Consider the following 21,479-nt stretch of genomic DNA (forward strand, 5'->3'; position numbering starts at 1 on the left):
AAGTTTAAAGTTTCAATATATTTAATTCAATTCAATTGGTATAAATAACTTCAATTAGGTCGAATAGTTAGGGTAAGGTAATTTGATCATGAGGTAATATAGGTATGGTCTGTTCATAGATATAAGAAATAGATATAAGAAAGTAGATATAAAAAAGATATAAGAGTGGTCATTAACATACAATGGAACAAGATTATTACCTAAAGTTTCGGAATTTAAATTCAGGTAAAATTGTGGTCTGTAATAGAAAATAGTTTTATACCTACCTATGTTTAATATTCTTTGGTTTGGTATACTACTTAGTTTAATTTTATTAGTAATCATTGTTATTTCGTGTGTAATACAACGTGTGTTGAATCGTGTGCGAATTATGCAAAATATGTGCGAGTCTAGTGTATCTCAGGAGATGCTACCGCCCAAATGTAGAAAACATTATTCTATTGAGACTAAGGAAGTTATAAACAATGTTTATTTGACTCTCATTGAACGTGGTGCTAGCAAGCAAGCATATTTAGAAGAAACGGCCACATTGACGAAAATTCCAACATCAACTGTATGGAAAATTGTGAATAATTTCATTTCAGCGAGGAAAAAAAGAAGCGATGCTGACATTTTCTCGAGTGCAGATGAAAGTGAACAAGATATAGTACAGCGTAAAATTTACCAGGTGTACGAGGAACAAAGCGTGCCTACATTAGATATCTTAATTAGGAGGCTTTAAAAAGATGAGACCGGTGTTAAATTTAGCAGAACTACCTTATGGAAGTGTATTCAACACATCGGTTTTAGATTTTAAAAAATTGGCAAAAGGCAAGTTTTAATGGAATCTTTTACAATTCGGAAATGGCGTAGGGAATTTCTAGAAAAAATTAGGATTTACAGAGAACAACAAAGGCCAATTATTTACTTGGATGAAACCTGGTTCGACACTTATGATACCCCGGAAAAGGGTTGGGTTGACTCAACTGATAAGTGTAAAACAAACGCGCCATCAAAAAGAGGTAAAGGAATAATTATTTTGCATGCTGGCTCTAAAGATGGTTTGATTCCAAATGGACTTTCTCTGTCTGCGAAAAATATTAAAGATTCTTCTCTGGATTACCATGAAGACACCACCGCTAATTTATTTGAAAGTTGGTTTAAAAACAAACTAGTTCCAAACATTCCTCCTAATAACGTCATTGTAATGGACAATGCAAGTTATCACTTTAGACAGTTGACTAAAACCCTTTCTCCATGTGACATAAAAGCAACAATCCAAAACTACATGTATAATAACGACATTTATTTTCACGAAGATTATACCAAAAAGCAATTAATTGAGGTTCTACAAAGCTTGAACCTACAAAAGGAATACGTCTGTGATAATTATGGAAAAAATCTAGGGCAAACAGTTTTAAGACTTCCACTTTACCACTGTATATTTAATCTCATTGAACATGTTTGGCACCAACTGAAATCTGCCATTCGTCGTAACAATGTTTTTCCCCTTGTTAACTCCAATATCTTCAAACTTATAGAAACCGAAGTTTTTAACATCCCTCCACGAAGTTGGGCAAATTATGTTAAACATATAGAAAAAGCAGAACAATCGTATATCCATATTGCAAATAATATAGAACAAGTAATAATTAGATAATTAGGCGATGATAGCGATAGTGATACTGATATATTATGTGAACAATTTTAAGTAATTTAAGTAGGTTATAAAATTCATTTGTAATTTTATTTTAGATTTAAACATAAATACATACATAAATAAATAAATATTGTTTAGTATTTTTCCTAACAAAACCCCAAATAATTAAATTCTAAGTACGGACCTGTTCGGCCATATTTCATTCTTTCAGCTTACCAGGGTCTTTCCTTAATTCGTATCGTTAGTCACTTTCTTATATCTATGAACAGACTTTAGAAGGAAAATTTTTGCATCTATTTCCAAACATAATTTAAAAAAATAGTACTAAAAGTATTAGGCAGATATTTCAATAAAGTAAGTCAAGTAATAGAATCTATAATGTTTTCACAAAATTCATATTGAATCCGTCAATAATTTGAAATGCTGTCAGTGTATTGAATGTTCACAAAGTCGATAAATCGATAAAACAAACACTTACCTCTAAAAGATTCTAAACATTTACTTTTTTACTTTAAGTTTAACTTGATGATAATTAAACATCATCGAATGAATTCTCTATCTTTATTTTCGCTAAGTTTGTGTCTTGAAGCCCTGAAGTTAGCAAATATACCATTTTTGGAGCCCAGTGTGTTCTACGCTATTTCGCACCAAATAAATAAATAATACTGCCTGTATGCGGAGCTAATTTTAGAAACGTGTTTACCCGAGATACTCCGTTCCCTCGAGTTTTTCTTTTGGATTTCTTAAGATTAACTTGTTTTTTCAGCAAACAAAAAAGTGAGGGAAAGGCGACTGAAATGTCTTTGTGTTAGAGGGCTTGTTCAATCTACGAAGGCGAAATGATATCGTGATGATTGGTTCGTTTGAGATTTTAGACAATCGGGTCAACAGAAAAGACAAGAGTGGTTTGATATATCAACTAATTTTTGAAGTTTGAAAATTGTATTTCGTGAGAAATTAAGATAATTTTGCAATAGTCGAATAACCAGAAGAAACCAAAGCCATCATACGAGCGGCGAATGTTGGTGATCCAGTTGGCCAATGTAATGTTGGAAACTACTACTTCTCAGATATCAATTGATGAGTGCCTTAGGTCTTTGAGCAATAAATTCTCTCTTCTACCCACAGATCTTTTACGACCTGCATATCGAATTTTTCGTGGCTTAATGAAGCACATCAATTCTTTTGTTCTCTATATGCGTCTAAATTCTTCGGGATTAGTTATTCTCGTTATCCATGTTATACGCAACATTCTTCGATATATATTTCATCTTTTTTTTTCATGGTTAGTTTTGAAGAAAAACAGCTTATCTTGGTCATATTCTAAGCAATAATAAATACGAACTACAACAGACTATCATGCAGGGACGAGTGGATGAACAAGAAAAAAGGCCTAGGAAGAAAGAAGAAATCCTGGATAAGAAACATCAGAGACTGGATTCAGATGAGTGTAGGAGAGCTGTTTTACGTTGCAAGAGACAAAGACGCATTTAGAAAAGTGGTCGGGGATGGGGATAACACTGGAACAAGAAGAAGCACCTATGTATTGCTAGTGCTAAATATTGTCTATATTATTGTTAATTTTAGGCCTTTAGGCGTGTTTTTCCCAGTCCTAGTGACTTGGGTTTTGGAATTATTTATATGCAGACCAAAACTTTCGCTATAAGCAAGTGTCTTGTTTAATATCTGCCAAAACAACAATATCGCCGGCATATCTAGTATTGTTGATTAGTACCCTATTTATCTTGATTCCTCCTGCGATGTCATATAGAGAACAAATGTTAAAAAAGAGCGAGGATAAATGCCTCTTTTTTACACCTATGGATTCCGATGATGCCATTTCCATTTTGACCTCTGCCGATTAGTTTCAGTGGAGTTGTACAGTTGAATGATTAAACATTTTTTTAAATTAAAAATTGCGTTCGCTTGTTAATTTAAAAATTTAATAAATATATAAAAAATAAAATTTCTTAAAATGAAAATATAGAAATGAACTATTATAGTAAGCAGGTAAACCACTAAGGCTAAGGTGTTTACTTTGAAATCTTGTCGAGCAATAGTAATATTGCAAAATTTTTGACACTACGTAAGCCTCATTAATCTAAGTACGTCTTAACTAAATGAAAGATATTATTCTGCTCGAAAATTCATATCCTTCAACACTTATTATAGCAGTTTTCTACTTATTGACGGAACACTGTTGTATAAACTCCGTCAAAGTTCTTCGTTTTTTTTTGAATCGCCCGTTATGTGTCGTCATCAAAGACTTTATCTGATCTTCTTGGACATGTTTTGAGACATCAATTCTAGTCATTATGCAGCAACCTTCAGAATTTTGTTGTATTGTAAAACAAGGATTTAGCATGTCTAAAGCAATCATAGACGTTCCAAGATTTTTCGTTCACTGATAAGGAGAAGTTTTTCATTACAATGACTGTCGATGGGGTACATTCCATTTTGCTAGTATTGTTATTAGGTACTGTTGGGACTATACCTAGATCTAAATACCTAAAATATGATGGCCTAATATATTTGGTTTTATTTTTTCATTTCATCGTTCAAATTTTGATGGAAATTGACCATTTCCAGCTCTTTCTTTCTGACAATAAAATGTGAATACAACTAGAAATAAGTATAACCAGAATAATATGGTAAATTCAACATCGCCGAAGCTTTTCAGTAATATGTATTGAAAATCGCACTTGTCTACAACCCTCAGTCTTTCTTTATGTGGTACTGCAAGCTACTAGCAAAGGAGCAAAAATAAACCGAACGAAACTACAGTTAATTATTGCTCGTTTCGACAGAAATTAGCGGCATTTTTAGTCAGACCGGGTAAGTTTCTTTCCTTTGGTATTTTTAATGGCCAAGTATCGGGACCTTTTCTCGTAAATAATAACAAAATATTTTCTAAGATTAATTTCTAAGTAGGAAAGTATTGGTTAGTTAGGTTGAAAAGTATTATAGTCCACCCTTTAATTGCTAAAATTAAATAAATACAAAGCTAACCAAATACTTGAAGGATGCAGGCAATAAGAGAACAAAGTTCTATTTTAGGAGGTTAATGTATGCGAAATTGATCATTTTGTGATATTTTAGACCCAGTTGTGCTCATTCATAAAAATAATGCAAGTGTTACATCTAATTTATTTACAACACTACGTTTAAATAAAGGAAACGATACCTTTCTCTAGAGGCGCCCTTTTATATTTCTCCAACCTCTTCACAGCTATAGCTTCCAGTCGCACTCTGGCAGCCGGATACTCTTTAAGTACGTCCCACATATCTTTCTTACTCAGCACGAACAAGTCGCTATATCCTACGGAGCGAACACTAGCAGTTCTTCGGTTTCCTAAACAAAAAAGTCATCTAAAAAATACTCAGATTTGTTGAATTTGCGGGTAATTTCATAATATATCAAGGAAGAAGCTGTTGCTCCGTAACGGTGCATTTTTTTTAACGAAGTGCTGTAATTGTAAAAACCAATAAGAGAACATGCTAGAATATTCAATGCAGATTGGGGTAAAGGGACATACGCACTGTAGATAAAAGGATAATATTTAAAAAATCATTCCAGAGCAAAAGGTTGCTTCAATTATTAACTAAGTACGTAGATTTTATTTCATTTACCGTTAACTCGTAAAATCCGTTAATGATCAGGACTAGGGAATTCAAAATAATACATTTTCATAAATATGTCCTCATATAGAGAACAAAAATTCGCCACTCATTAAAGTAAAGTGTTAAAGGCGTGGTCGCGATTTCCCGCTCGAAAAGATATACGTCTGTATTAGGCGAAATCGTCTTGGAATTAAGCCAAATAGATCCGATAGCAGTAAATTCGAGAAGGAAAAAAAATAGATTACGTAGTCACGATTTCGAAATCACACACCGTGAATTTGACCGAACGATCGATTGCAGTTCTGACCGAAACTAATCCACTTAAACACACACCGGTAATGTAAGTTGACACCTTTGAACGTTCAGTGGATTGAACCGAAAAAAGGGGAATTAAATACATTCGAAAATCCAATCATGTGACTTTTTATTTGATGTAATTCCTAACAACTCAATTTGGTGCGGTTTGTTGTGCGTGTTTCGTATTGGTGGGAATTTTGGTTAGTTTGTGGGCTCCTAGCCAATTTTTTTTAAATGAAATTTCTTCTACATTAATGGTTGTTAATGACGCACAAAAATCCTGGAGTAACCAACACCAACGGAAAGAGATAAATTAGTGGAACCGTGTTGGATGCCATATTATTTTGTGCAGTATTTTAGTATTCATTGGACGCCCCGCAAAATAATTATAAGGATATCGTGGGAAGTCATTTATTTTATTCTTTACACTAAAATAATGTTAAACAATGTTTTTTCTTATCAAATTCGGATTTTACAATACTCAACAATAGTTATGGTTTCATAAAGAATTCTCTAAAACTTTACACACCGTGGTCGTCACCAAATACTGTTATAACCTCGGTTATAAATAGTCAGAAGCCCACAATATATCATTAAATTGGTTTTACACGAAGTTATTCAAAACCGCAGAAATCCAATAGGGTTCACATATGATAGCGATTGTTGACTTCAAATAACTTAGAAGTTCATAACCTAAAACAAATTTGGCAATCCTGTAAGCCAATGTTTGATGAACATAAAAAAAATCAACTTTAAGTTAAAGTTAAACTTAGTTCTGACGGTTTCGGAGACGTTAGTTATATCCCATAAAACGGCCAGAAAACGGTACATATTATCTGAATTGAATCTTTGCAGTCACTAGTCTTCACGCTCCTTCTGCTCTAGCCTGTTCAGTTAATACCGCCACATTATTTGTGACAATGAACGTGAAATATGAAATATGTATGTTTCAGCTCCACCCGAATTGCCCACAAATAAAATCAATTTTTTTTTTTGACAACATGAAATCAGCGTCTTTCTCTTTAATTAGACGGATCTCAGCGTATCGTTTTTACAAGCAAGGTCTCCCTCTTATGGAATAAAGTCTTAACTTTCAGAAATTTCAGTTTTTTTGGCCAACGTCTAATTTTTTAAACGGAATATGATTATACTGAATCGTTTCCAGGATCCCTCCAGTTAAATAGAAAGGTAATTATAATGTGAATCATTGCATAGAAGTGATATAATAATATAGATGTCGCCTCCGGATGTTATTTTCTGGAAATGGTTCTTTTTTTTTGACTATTTTGACTTAAAATTTAACAAACAAGAATAAAACAGGGTTTAAGAGTTTGAGCAAATCCTCCCACAGACCAGGCTTTATTAATACTGGGTACGATCAAGTTCAGAAAACGCGGTAGATCATAGGAAAGATTTACGGGTCATACGCCCGGCGTTGAATCAAAATAAAGCGGATAAAGTTAAACAATAAACGCCGAGCTGCTTTGCTGTGAGTCGTTAATAATTAAGGTTTGGACAAATTTTAATCCTCTAAAACCAAGCAGTATTAAAACAACGTTCCGGTTTCACTCTTCTAATCTTTAGTTCCGAATCACCTTTGCACATTGCAAATTGGGCAGAGCTGCCCAAATTCTGTCAAGCAATATTACACAGTTAGAAAAAATTCGAACACGTAAATACCAATGAACAAATTTTCAAGTCCACTAACACTATAAATTCAAGGTGCAAAGTTGGTTTGAAAAAATTAATAATATCTAGAAAATGTTGCATTCCTAATCCTAAGTTAATTAATTACTTTTTCATTAGATATTTGTTATATTAATTAAGAATGAATTAGGTGTCCGTACTATATGCCGACTTAAAGAAAATATTTTTTTTTCATAATAAAAAAAACGTGAAAAAAAAAGGGAATTCTGAACACGAATTACGCAAATTTCTCACTAGTTTTGGTTATTTAGTTTGTTTGATTGTTAGTTTGGCTAATACTGATAAAAAAACAAAAGAATTTTTATGAGTAAGAAGTAATAAAAAATTACTTGATAGGGCGAGGATTTGCAAAACATTGTTCATAGATCCCAAAAAATTCGTTTCAGTGCTATATTAATTTCATTGAGGAAGGTCAGTCATGTGCTCCTGAAACCCGATGCAGGAGGAATCCAGAAGAACCTCAAGTTCGTTCGAAAAATTGAACTTTAAAATATTACCAGCTCATCATTTACAACTTGGTCTAAGGTTTAAACTTGGGTTTAAATTTACTTTTAACAATTTAGTGGAAGTTGCTGTATCAAACAGTTAACTGTTATTTTAAACCGCAAAACACTAACCAAACACAACAACAAAAGAAAAGAAAATACAAAGAGTGCAAATTATTTTTAAAGAGGTTATTAGATATGTACCGTGCGTTCAATTTATCTTGATAACATTTTAGTTGGCTGTAACTTTTTTGTTTTTAGATATATCAAGGTAAACAAAAAAAACAAAATGTAGGGTTAGTAGCCAAGTTTTTTACGAAGTGATGTATAAAACAAAACACTATAAATTTTCTGACATATAAGCTTACATCATATATTTTTAAATGGAACACCCTGTATATTATATATGTGTTTCATAGAATATCTTATTCCGATTACAATGATGTAATACACTTTAGGTTCTAGTCCACTCGTTTTTGACAAATCGGCAAAAATAGGAAATTTTTATATAATTTCGGTACCGTGACTGACTGCAACAACAATAATTATGTACAAATTAAAGTAGAACAAAAACACTAAAAATGACAAGACACACTAAATTAAAAAATTCTTTAAAAATTCTAAATACTGCTGTATGTTATGTTATGTGACCACCATTTTCCTGAACACATATCTCATACATTCTTATTGTACGACGTCTTGCATGAAATTCCACACATGATTTTATATGTGTCTTCAAAATAAAAAATCCATTAAAGTTAAGTCGGGGCTGTTGGTTGGGGATATTCCACGATAACACATTTTTTTAACTTGCACAACATTGTGAGGAGGGGCACCATCTTGCTGCCATATAATCAGCGCTCTTATATGTAGGGGTAAATCTTCTGCATATTGTTCTGCGCTCTAAAAGTTGCAAATAACGATCTCCAGTTAACTTTTGATCTATAAATATAGGACCCAAAATATGCCCATCTACAACACCACATCATACATTAATTGATTGGTATCCCTGGGTTTTTATTTCCTGTATTTGTCTATTTAAAGACCAATTGTAGTGAACGAACTTTCATCAGTCCATAAAATGTTTTAAAAAAAATTATTATTCTCATTATATCTTTTTAAAAAATCCAACCAAAACTGCATCCTCCCTTGACATTGTTCTGCACTTAGTTTTTGAGTTTTACGAAATTTAAATGCATTATATTTATATTCTTTCAAAACTGAGTGGATTGATCATATACTCTAGTAATAGAGGAAACTGGATGTGCTTCATAGATTTCTAATATGTTTGCCTCATTTTCTTCATTTAAAATATTATGATTCTGGCATACCTTTTTAGCATTTAATTCGTTACCGTTTTCTGCAAATTTCTTTGCCAGCCTTAGAAATATCTGTTTTGAAAGGGCTCGGCTCTCTGGATAAAATCTAATATATTGACGACGAGCTGTGGTTGCACTTTTATTATTGAGAAAGTATACTTGAAGCTTATCATTCCTTTCACGGATGCTAAATTCGCGAAAAACCATTTTAACAATAATGATTTCATTCATAAATTCAACCATCAACGTTGTTTACTAATACTACTAATATGTTAAACATAAACATATTTTTATTTGTCAGTCAAGGCACTCTATGAAAATTTCTATTTGTGCCGATTTGTCAAAAACGAGTGGACTAAAATATAAAGTGTGTTACATCATTGTAACCGGAATAAAATATTTTATTAAAAACATATATAATATACAGGATGTTCCATTTAAAAAAATATGATGTCAGAAAATTACTTGGAAAAAAACTTGCCTATTAACTCTCCATTCTGGTTTTTTGTTTACCTTGATATTTCTAAAAACAAAAAAGTTACAACCAATTAAAATGTTATCAAGATAAATTGAACGCACGGTACAAGAAAAACATGAAAGCATTCTTGAAGTTTTCACAATTTGAAAACTTTCTCTTTCTTTCCTAACGGTGTGTGCTGTGCCCAGAAACGGGAAACTTCATCGAAATTTAACGAACTTCTACATGTTTCGAGATACCAATAATGCGACTAAATTTTAAAACCGTTGCAGTCGATTGAATGGACAAGAACTTGAGAATGTTAAATCGTTCCCGTTCCTTCGAAACGAAAGTATACACTTTTGATATTTTAGAAACTGTTTACCATTGTCTTTCGAGAAGAAAGTAAACTCCGCATTCTGCATGTAGTTAGAAAAGGCTACAAATTTTGTTAAAAATTGTCAGTTTTACTTCAACAGTCTACCTACCTTGACTTGGCATAGCAAATCACGATATGACGATTTTAATTCACAAATTTAAGATTTTGACGTAGAATGCTTAAATCAGAATCAGAGACTTATAGCTGAAGAAAAAATTGCAAATAATAGCAACGGACGTACATTACTATACGATAGACTATAAAATCACTTTTGAACTCTTCGAATTTGTAAGGTAAGAAATGCTCCGTCTTATTGAATTATTTTTTGTTGAAGTCAAAAATGTTATATAAACATCAATTTTTGTTTTTTTTACATGTTTGTTTAGTTCTGAGACGCTTCTCTATTTGTATCCGTTTTTATTCAACTACCAAAAAATAAGCTGTTAAAGTTCAGCCCATTCTTCACTAGATACCTTAGATAATGACATTTACATGTAATGAGTTGGAATGGAACATCTGTGGGTCAAATGTTCGCAAACATTTGAACAATTTTGGTTGATCGCAAGTATTCATTCAATACATCAGGCAAACAAAGAGAAGGGAGACGATAGAACGAAAAACGATATCCACAACGCAATATATAGGGCAACGCTTGCTTGCCTCTAAACCTACAGCCGCAAAACAAGGGGTGTGGAACTGAAAGTCAGCGGCGTCACCTAAAATAATATTTCACGTAGAAAATATGCATTTTTAAAGAAATGTGACGGTGTACTAATACAAGTGTCTAAAAACGTCATGCAGGAGTAAAAAGGAAGTTTAATTTTAATTCTCCGAGACAAAGCAAATTAGTCAACAAATTAGTAATAAATTGAAAAGCCGTAAGGGAAAGAAATTAATAAATAAAAAAAAAATCAATCCCTCTTGAAAAAACTTCACAAACGTTAGAAATTTTGGCGTCTTCATCGACTAAATTGATCAAACCTGGACAGAAAATCATAAAACTGGAACTTGCAACGGAAACTACATTTTTCTATTTGGTTTTCTAAAAACACCACAAAATAAATATTGATCTCGGCAAGGGTAATATAGAGAGTTTGCATGTCCTAAAACAAGTTAAAAGTGACGCCGCTGCTAGCCTGGGATTATGAAGATCTGAGAATGGATCCGATATGCCTGCGCCAGGTACGGGATGATAGAAAATCAACTGGTGTCGTCGTCGACACATTTGACACAAATGGAGCGTTGATTACAAAGCAAAATTTTCGCCATTCAATTTTTCCGGCGTAATAAGAAACAACTGTGATTTAAATTCAATTTCTTTTTTTTTGGGTTGACTAGTGACTAAAACTAGATACCTTAGATAAACTACAAAATTGTCAAAATTGCCAACCAAACTTCGAAACTGGCAAGTACGATAAATAATCATTTTTACTTACAAATAATTTTTTAGTCATATTATTGACATTCTTCTGTTTTGCACGAGATGAGATCTTAGCCGGTACTACGTACTCTGAGGAGACGTCAGCTAATGAACGTTGCTATCGGTTATATGTTATACGAGGGTCAAGTTTCATTTATAGTAAACTGCGCTAGGAGAGCGTTGGAAATGTTTATTCGAACACGTTTTTGGTCTCGCGTGACTAAATCCTGATTTAAAATGTGATAAACACATTCTTCGTACATTTTCATAACCTCTGCTGCCTTTCTCATTTTAATTCGATGATCGTTTAACACCATTCCCGAACGTTCATCATCTCCTAAGCTCTTACGGCCACGTTTAAACTCAGCCGCCCAAAATTTTACTAGCTAAATGGCAGTGCAGAATCCCCATACACCGAGTCCAGCTTAACTTTAATTTGCGTAGCCGTATTGCAGTTCAAAAACAAATATTTTATAAGACCTCTGTACTCAATTATTTCCATTTTCACGAAAATATTCCCATCGACTCACTCAAACGACTCTCAACAAAAAATCATGTTTCAAAAATGGCTGAAACTTTGGTAAATAAAGTGCGCAACTACGATCGCTATCTTTTAGTACCTAGTGCCGCCATCTTCAGGGTGAGGTCGGAAACTTTTCCAGTGACCCTCGTATATCTTAGCAATTGGATTTTCATGAAGAGTTAAACATATTAAAGTTTTCTATTATTTTATAACCAAAAAAAAATTCTAAAATCGAAATCCGTACCATTAAAAGAATATAAAATTGTGCGTTTGGCAGTTTATTCTTCAATAATTTCAGTCAGATTGCAAAAATATTGTTTTTTTCCATGAAACATTATGATATATACATTAAAATTAAAGAATTCTAGAACCAATATTTCCTCTCTCGTTTAATTTATAATTATGACTAATCCAATTTAAGCGTATAATACTGGTTTCGCTAAGTTGACAATTAGGGGAACCTATAGTCCATTTGAATATCACGTGCAAGGCACTATTTTAAACAAATAATTAACATTAATATGAAATACAAATAGCTCGAGACTACTTCAGTATCCTATACTAAGACAAAAAGCGAGGTTTAACTTACTTAAATCGGGTTCGTTGTGGAAAATAAAGCCAGGCAGGATCGGTTGAAACGACATGCCCACATCGCATCATGCAAAATTGGAAAATGGTTCCATTTTTCATGAATCAAATTAATCGGTTGCTTGAACGGTAGAAAAAAATCACGAAATATGGAACGGGGTATCGAGAAAATATACAAATATGATTATTAAATAAAGAAGTTCAAATTAAACGTCGTGGTTGTCTTCTCACAGTCTCCGTGCCTGCCGACGATATTTACCCAGGTGTTTACCTGCCGTACCCATGTTGAGTATCGATATTTCGCCAAAATAGCTGCCAGCTTTCAGTGTTGCCAATACGGTTCGCCCGTTATCGGCTACAACCTGAAGCCGTCCCCGGTTTACGATGTACATTTCTTTTCCCACTTCCCCTGAAACAAAAAAATGGCTATTAACAAGATTGATTTCACTTCGCGGCTTTTGTACTCGTAGTAAAAAGAAGCCCGTCCGCGGTTTCTCGTCTTAGAAGAGCCCTTCATTTCTCGGTCGTGCTCTTACAGACCATTATGTAACTTTCACAAAATACATGAAATTCACACTGTATTTCAAATAATCACTAGACCGAACTTCAAATTCATGTCAAACATTGGAGAATATAAAAATTTTCCTATCAATTTTTTCAAATATATGTCTTACCTCTAGAAAAACAATTTTTTTTGGAACGGTAAAAATGTATTCTTCCAATTTTTAAAAATACTTCTCATTATCGGTTCTGGTCGAATTTCAATAGGTCATATTTGGTGGTGCCTGTGCGAAATCTGAGGTGGGACCTGAAAATTTGTTCTGGAGCTTTCTAGGAAAATCGACGAAAAATGACGCCCATATTTCGTTGGCAGAATAGCGTTTTATATACTTAAAACGGAGACAGTGCACCATTATAGCTCAAACGACTATCGAATTATAAAGATTTTAAATCCATTAGAGATTAACGGCGTAACAGTCATAGTGGAAAAGAGAAACAGAAAATGAGACTACTCTTTTTAGATTCGGAGTCTAACTTTAAAGTTATGCTATGCTTTGAAAAAAAATATAAACATTTGCACCAAAAGTAGCTATTTGATAGACAAAAACCTATTTTTCCATTCAAAGAAAATTGTCCATTTGACCACAGCTACGCGGTACACAAATTTGAAATCAATAGCTCCAAATATCGGCCACTTGCCTTGTTTCTTAACGATATTCAAAAGACAACTAATAATAGGCAACAAAGATATTTTCAATTAATTTTTCTCTAATTATTTTATTGTATAAAAATGTTTAAATTAATGTAGTTAGTGCAGGACTCAAGCTTGGCACTTAAAACTAAAACCCAGGGTTCCTGATTTCCCAAAAATATTTTTATCTGTAATATAGTATATTATGCAAGTGCGGTAAGTGGAATTTGACTGACGAGTTTATTTGACATTGGAGCGAGTGTTTAATAAACGAGTGACTTATAGTATATTATGCAACAAGTGCGTTAACGGCATATACTGTTTCTACGACCGTTAGTTTTTGTGTACATTATCGCAAAACAACACAAATAGATTCACTGACATGATCGTCAGAATTGACAAACGTCAAAATTCAATCTTCAAATCCGTGCGGTAAAATCCCGGAAATGTCCGAAGTGGCTCGGATTCGTGGGAAACGAAACTGACGTGGTAAAGTGACGTTTCTCGCACGCTAAATCGGTGTGTAATTAGGTATTTTATAGACGGGAGTAGAAAATAGTATATTATGCAACAAGTGCGGTAAACGGCATTTGACTCACGAGTTTATTTAACACGAGCGGAGCGAGCTTTTAATAAACGAGTGAGTCAAAAGGTTAACCGAAGGTGTTGCATACTATACTTTTTCTACGACCGTTAGTTTTTGGGTAGTTTGACTGTCAGAATTGACAAACGTCAAAATTCAGAGCGTGGGAAATACCTCCGATTACTCCCAGATCCGTGCGGTAAAATCCCGGAAATGTCCCATGTGGCTCGGATTCATGGGAAACGAAACTGACGCGGTAAAGTGACACTTCCCGCATGCTAGATCGGTGGGTAATTAAGTATTTTACAGATGGGAGTAGAAAAAATACATTAACAAACATATTTATAAAAAAGTCCATTTCATCTAGAGGCTATGGTTTAATACATTAATTTAAATTAATGTACTGTACTTCAATGAAACTTCAATTAGTATTTATTACTATTCATCTACAAAGATATGCAAATCGTCACAAATATGTTTAAAACGCACTCTAGATCGGTGGGTAATTAGGTATTTTACAGACGGGAGTAGAAAAATATATTTATACAACCTTAACTAATTTAAATAGCGAATAATATTTTTTACATATTTTAAGCAGAACATGCTATATTTTTTATTTTCATCCGTTTTATTTTTCACTAACACATTTTTTCTATCTCTCGCCATTTATGAATTGTTAACGCATTCTGTAACCTCATGTGCAAAACGATACGACGGTCGAACTTCCGTTTTGACTGATATCGACGGAAACTTTTGTGTATTTAAAAGGGCAACTTATATTCTTTTATACTATTTTGAGAATAATTGCTCCATAGATCGCTATAACAACCATAAATAATTTTTTCAGGGCGCCTCGTCACGGAAAGGTTGGAAGTGCTTTACTTTACTTATCTAGAAATAGAACACAGAAAGATTTTTTTTTCGAAAGACTAATAGTAATTGCAATATGTTTAAATATACTAAAAGGATGTCGAACTTCCATTGTCTTTATTTTTAACTTACACAACGTTTCGGACAGTTGTATCATTACCCGTTATCAAGTGTAAACTAAACTTAATTCTAAGGTTACAAGGTTTATATACTAAGCGACGGCGCTCGTCCATAACGGAGTCGGGTGTAGTCAAGCGTAAAGTTGTTCCAACTAGAACGCCAGCATTGGTGCGCCTTATTAGAGGTTGCCAAATTGTTGATAAATCCGCGCTTGGATTGCTGAATATGTTTTCTAATGAAAACTGCTTCTTGAAATTTGCGCTTTATCCAATGCTGCTCCCTGTGAACAACCCGCGCTCTGGACCATTTGAGGTTGTGTTGTTTGGTCCACACATGTTCTGCGATACCTGATTTTTGCGTAACACCCTTCATTGTATGTTTCTTATGTTCTTCAACTCTTAAGTTTGTAAGTTAAACAAACTTACGTTTATAACCACTACTGCACCACAACTTTATTTAGATCACTGGACACGTGTTTCGCCAACCAAGTTGGCATCACAGGCAGATGATATAAAGTATATAAACTTATATAAAATATATAAGTTAAAAATAAAGACAATGGAAGTTCGACATCCGTTTAGTATTTCTACTGAATCAGTGTCTACCACCCTCAAGCAAATGTTTAAATATGCTAATGAAATTATTAAAAATTAAGCAGGTATGAAATATCCCCGGTAATTTACTAAAATGCGGACTACATGATTTCCACTGCACTTACAGTACAGTGCTCATGTGAAACTACTTAGCTTCATTTACCTGATAAATATCTGCAGTAAGGATTTCCGAAGCAACAAACATTTCACGACCTCTCAACTACTTTCCCAAGGGACGTTTACTTAGCTAGCGCTGTAATGTCTTAATAATATCTCGGGAAACACTAGCTACAAAGCGCGACAGGTTTCTTTCTCCATTTAATATAATTGTTTTTCATCTGAAATGATTTAATAAAAGGAAATGAAAATAAAAGCAAACCACTAATGTGGCAAAACTGACTACCCAGCGAGAATGACTGTCAAATATGTTGTCATAGAATCGGTAGAATTTCTCATATTTATGAAACATCACAAGTTTTAAATGTTATTTTCTTTGAAAGAGTTCATAAAACGACCGTTATTTTCGCGTCTTGCATTTATTTGCGACTCAGTTATTGCCCATATATTTGAAGCAGCAAAAGTTTTCATTTATTTGCCATTTAAAAATAAAAATAATTGTTATAATAGTTTTTCTTGTTATTGTTAGATTTAGAAAGGTGTTTTGAACTCCCCACGCTATACTTATTCAAGATATCAAGAGTGCCAACAAAATTTTCTAAACGATTTTTCGGGCTGTTACGCCGGGATGTGTTGGTTTTTATACCAAATCTATAGATCAGGCAACCGTAATTCGTACTATTAAAACTACCCTTTTAGCAGTGGAATTAGTCTAATTACTCCCAATTAAATAAATCGTAAGGAAATCGCTTGGACCCCAGTTAATTTAATATGCTCAATTTTCAATTCAATTAGTAGATTCCCTCGTAGGAATAGTTCTCGACTGGTTAAATATCAGCTTTTCAAATTAATCTGTTGCAGAGGAAAATTGAAAAAAATATATTTTGACTGAGAACTTGTATCTGGAAAAGCGCTAATAAATATTCTACAGGAGTGAAATAAAAATATATTTTATTCTACTTACAATAAAAGATTTATTCTCATGGACACATTTGCGGGTTATTGTCAGAGTTAAAAAGTTATCCTACTTCTGCATATAATATTAAAAAATCTGTGGATACTTGTTGTGTAACTTTGTATCGTACTCTGGAAATAATTCTGTTAGAACGCATTGAAGTATGTTGAATTTCTCGACAAATCACCAAAACTATATGTGTTTTAAACTTATGTTATGTATGTAAAATACATGTTATGTTATGTAATAATTTGATTTTACTATAGGGGGGATAAAAATTGGGACCGGATTTTGGCGATCGTGTTACTTTATTAAGTAGATAAATACAACAATATTTCTACACCTTTTGGTTTTTTATTCGTTCAGTAAGAGTGGTATCAACCGGTGGTTAGATGCTTCCAATCATGTTATCAATGAGTTGCTGGGCCTTATTTACCACTTTATACACGGTTTATACAAATTTTCTTTTTTAAGATGCTTGAACTAGCCTCCATTATAAACTAAATTTGTTTTTCTACCCATTACTTTAACATAGCCAACTATGCACGCATGAAATGTGCGGAGAGTGTCACCTTAAGGCGTCAGCTTCGTTAGCCACGGTCGTGAGCAATTTTGCTCATTTCCGGTACTTTAGTCAAAGGTTTGAGAGCGATCGGCTGTTTTCGGTAGACTTTAACCACATATGGCATTTTGATGTCTACAAGTCATTCAATGAATAATATATCGTTTGTCTTTTTTATATAGACCGAGGAAGTATCATTTTTATTTCTTAATTACTGAGAAGAAGAAATCTGCTTCCTCTGTCGGTCCAAAGCTTAACTAAAACTTTTTTCGTTAAGCTGTATAGGCTTCAGTTAAGAACCGAAGAAGCTAACAGGATTAGTGGCGAAACGTCGGTAAATTATATTACAGTGGCTTGTTTCATTGAAAAATACGAAAAAAAGTAATTGTTAATGCTTCCTAACGATAATTAAAAGGACAGTCAGCCTGCAAAACATTGCCGGCCTCCCTCCTTTAGTTTTCGGCACTCATCAAGAACACTGTAATGGGTGTCGCAGATATAGTTATTTAACAATATAGTGACACTACGATAGTCAAAATTAATGGGTCGCAGGCGGCTTTGATATTTTGGCAGAGGAGGTTATGCCTCTGCATTTCATTTTCTTTGTAAATATCGATATCCACACACACATAACTCATTTTACCCGAATATTTTACGAGATCTAGGTATATTTTGAGAAAATACTGCCTTCAAAAAAACCGCATTCAAACTTACTGACGGCCAGTCAGCGACCATGTTTGTTGTTCAATGCGCAAGGTTATGGGTTAAAAACGAGATGTCAATATTTATCATTTATTATTAATTTATACTTGGAGATTCGGTTTGGCTTGAATGGAATGAAATTGTTTTCGTAAGTATGAGAATGAAAATTCGCTGTTCACAGATATAAGAAAGTGACTAACTGATACGAATTAAGGAAAGACCCGGGCAAGCTGTAAGAATGAAATATGGCCGAACAGGTCCATACTTTGCTTAGAAATTTGGGGTTTTGTTAGGAAAGATACTAAACAATAATAATGTTTAATATGTTTAAATCTAAAATTAAATTACTTAAAATTATTTTTTTTAGTCAACTGTCTACTGTGATAACTTGCATTGTCCCATTACAATGACGCTATTAGGAGGAATGTTTGGAACTAGTTTGTTTTTAAACCAACTTTCAAATAAATCAGCGGTGGTAATCCAAAGAAGAATCTTTAATATTTTTCGCAGACAGAGAAAGTCCATTTGGAATCCAACCATCTTTAGAGCCAACATGCAAAATAGTTATACTTTCACCTCTTTTTGATGGCGCATTTGTTTTACACTTCAGTTGAGTCAACCCAACCCATTTCCGGGGTATCATAAGTGTCGAAACAGGTTTCATACAAGTAAATAATTGGCCTTTGTTGTTCTCTGTAAATCCTATTTTTTTCTAGATATTCCAGTCGCCATTTCCGAATTCTAAAAGATTCCATTAAAACTTGCCTTTTGTCAATTTTTTTAAATCTAAAACCCATGTGTTGAATACACTTCCACATTTAACACCGGTTTCATCTTTTTCAAGCCTCCTAATTAAGCTATCTACGCACGCTTTGTTCCTCGTATAACTGGTAAATTTTGCGCCGTTTTATATCTTGATCACTTTCATCTACACTCGAGAAAATGTCAGCATCGCTTCTTTGTTTCCTCGCTGAAATGGGATTATTCACAATTTTCCATACAGTTGATGCTGGAATTTTCATGGCCGTGTCTTCTAAAGATGCTTGCTTGCTGGCACCACGTTCAATGAGAGTCATATATGTTTATAACTTTCTTAGTCTCAATAGAATAGTGTTTTCTACATTTGGGCGGGAGCATCTTCTGAGATACACTAGACTCGCACATATTTTGCATAATTCGCACACGATTCAACACACGCTGTATTACACACGAAATAAGAATGATTACTAATAAACTTAACCTAAGTGGAATACCAAACCAAAGAATATTAAATACAGGTAGGTATAAAATTATTTTCTATTACGGACCACAATTTTCCCTGAATTTAAATTCCGAAACTTTAGGTAATAATCTTGTTGCATCGTGTGTTAATGACCACCCTTGGATAATCCCATTCAAAAGCAATTGGGAACTTTCTTATATCTATGAACAGACCATACCCACAAATATGCGAATTTGATCCAGGAATGTTTTGTTCGAATAAGAATTTGCGATTTATACTTCGATACGACATTCTGCCGACGTGTGTTTAGATAAGCTTTGAAAAATGTATTAAAAATATTCAATTTGAATATATCTCCGGTCATTGATGAGTTCAACACAACGTTAGAGAACATTTTCTCCCAAGCCCTTATAAATAGGTATACGACAGGAGGGCACGCGATACTATTTTATGTACAAAATAAAATATATATATATATATCTATATATATATATATATATATATATATATATATATATATATATATATATATATATATATATATATATATATATATATATATATATATATATATATATATATATATATATATATATATATATATATATATATATATATATATATATATATATATATATATATATATATGATGACACTATATTCCGGGATATCATCCGTTCGCTCGTTGAACTCCGACTGGAATCCTGCATCCGACTGGAATCCTGCAAATCTTGCATCCGACTGGAATCCTGCAGACGTTTAGAACACTCGAAGTGTTTTCGGAGCGCGAGCATTGAAGATGCCAAGTGAGATTTTGGCGAAACGTCTGCAGGATTCCAGTCGGATGCAAGATTTGCAGGATTCCAGTCGGATGCAGGATTCCAGTCGGAGTTCAACGAGCGAACGGATGATATCCCGGAATATAGTGTCATCACATTTTTCCATCCGTGAATCAATACGTGAGAATATATATATATATATATATATATATATATATATATATATATATATATATATATATATATATATATATATATATATATATATATATATATATATATATATATATATATATATATATATATATATATATATATATATATATATATCACATTTTTCCATCCGTGAATCAATACGTGAGAATATATATATATATATATATATATATATATATATATATATATATATATATATATATATATATATATATATATATATATATATATATATATATTCTCACGTATTGATTCACGGATGGAAAAATGTGATGACACTATATTCCGGGATATCATCCGTTCGCTCGTTGAACTCCGACTGGAATCCTGCATCCGACTGGAATCCTGCAAATCCTGCATCCGACTGGAATCCTGCAGACGTTTCGCCAAAATCTCACTTGGCATCTTCAATGCTCGCGCTCGCGAGTGTTCGAAGTGTTTTCGGAGCGCGAGCATTGAAGATGCCAAGTGAGATTTTGGCGAAACGTCTGCAGGATTCCAGTCGGATGCAGGATTTGCAGGATTCCAGTCGGATGCAGGATTCCAGTCGGAGTTCAACGAGCGAACGGATGATATCCCGGAATATAGTGTCATCATATATATATATATATATATATATATATATATATATATATATATATATATATATATATATATATATATATATATATATATATATATATATAATTATTTGTTAAAACCAAAACTTAGACCTAATAAAATAATATTGTTGCGTGTCAGCACTTACCCTTTCTACAAATATAATCACCGGGCGAAAACAGTACGGGCCTAAGTCGTAGTACTAGTTCGCACAAGAATCCAGCTTCGGTGTTCTGGAATATCTCTACTCTTTTCAGAGTGTCCAAGTGAACGTTAATTGCTATCTCGGCTTTGAGTTTATCGGGTAAACAGGAAACAGCTCGCTCCTCGTCCGAACATTTTTGAGTCAGCCACAAGTAATCGAACCACTTGATGACCTTGATTTGAAGATGCGTCGGTACCCTCCGCATGCGCATATAGGTTTTCACGCCGTCTAATTTTGCTGAAACGATAAGAAGAGCAAGTTGAAATATTTATAAATTAGTTACTAATTGGTGACGATACAACAGTAAACTAAGTTAATTAATAATATA

At 33.3% G+C, this 21,479-nt stretch overlaps 1 protein-coding gene across 1 annotated transcript in view; it reads right to left on the reverse strand.

Moving 5' to 3' along the window:
* Positions 1 to 21,479, reverse strand: part of LOC132697377 (cyclic nucleotide-gated channel rod photoreceptor subunit alpha) — a 210,123-nt gene that overhangs the window by 18,778 nt on the left and 169,866 nt on the right. The window contains exons 13-15 of the mRNA XM_060662836.1: positions 21,095 to 21,388; positions 12,695 to 12,844; positions 4,824 to 4,991 (exon numbers count right to left, since the gene is read on the reverse strand). Of these exons, the coding sequence (XP_060518819.1) occupies positions 4,824 to 4,991; positions 12,695 to 12,844; positions 21,095 to 21,388 (612 nt within the window). The remainder of the gene's footprint in view (positions 1 to 4,823; positions 4,992 to 12,694; positions 12,845 to 21,094; positions 21,389 to 21,479) is intronic.

Source organism: Cylas formicarius, unplaced genomic scaffold (genome assembly GCF_029955315.1).
Source record: "Cylas formicarius isolate icCylForm1 unplaced genomic scaffold, icCylForm1.1 PGA_scaffold_1__22_contigs__length_36826433, whole genome shotgun sequence".
In the NCBI taxonomy this organism is placed as follows: Eukaryota; Metazoa; Arthropoda; class Insecta; order Coleoptera; family Brentidae; genus Cylas; species Cylas formicarius.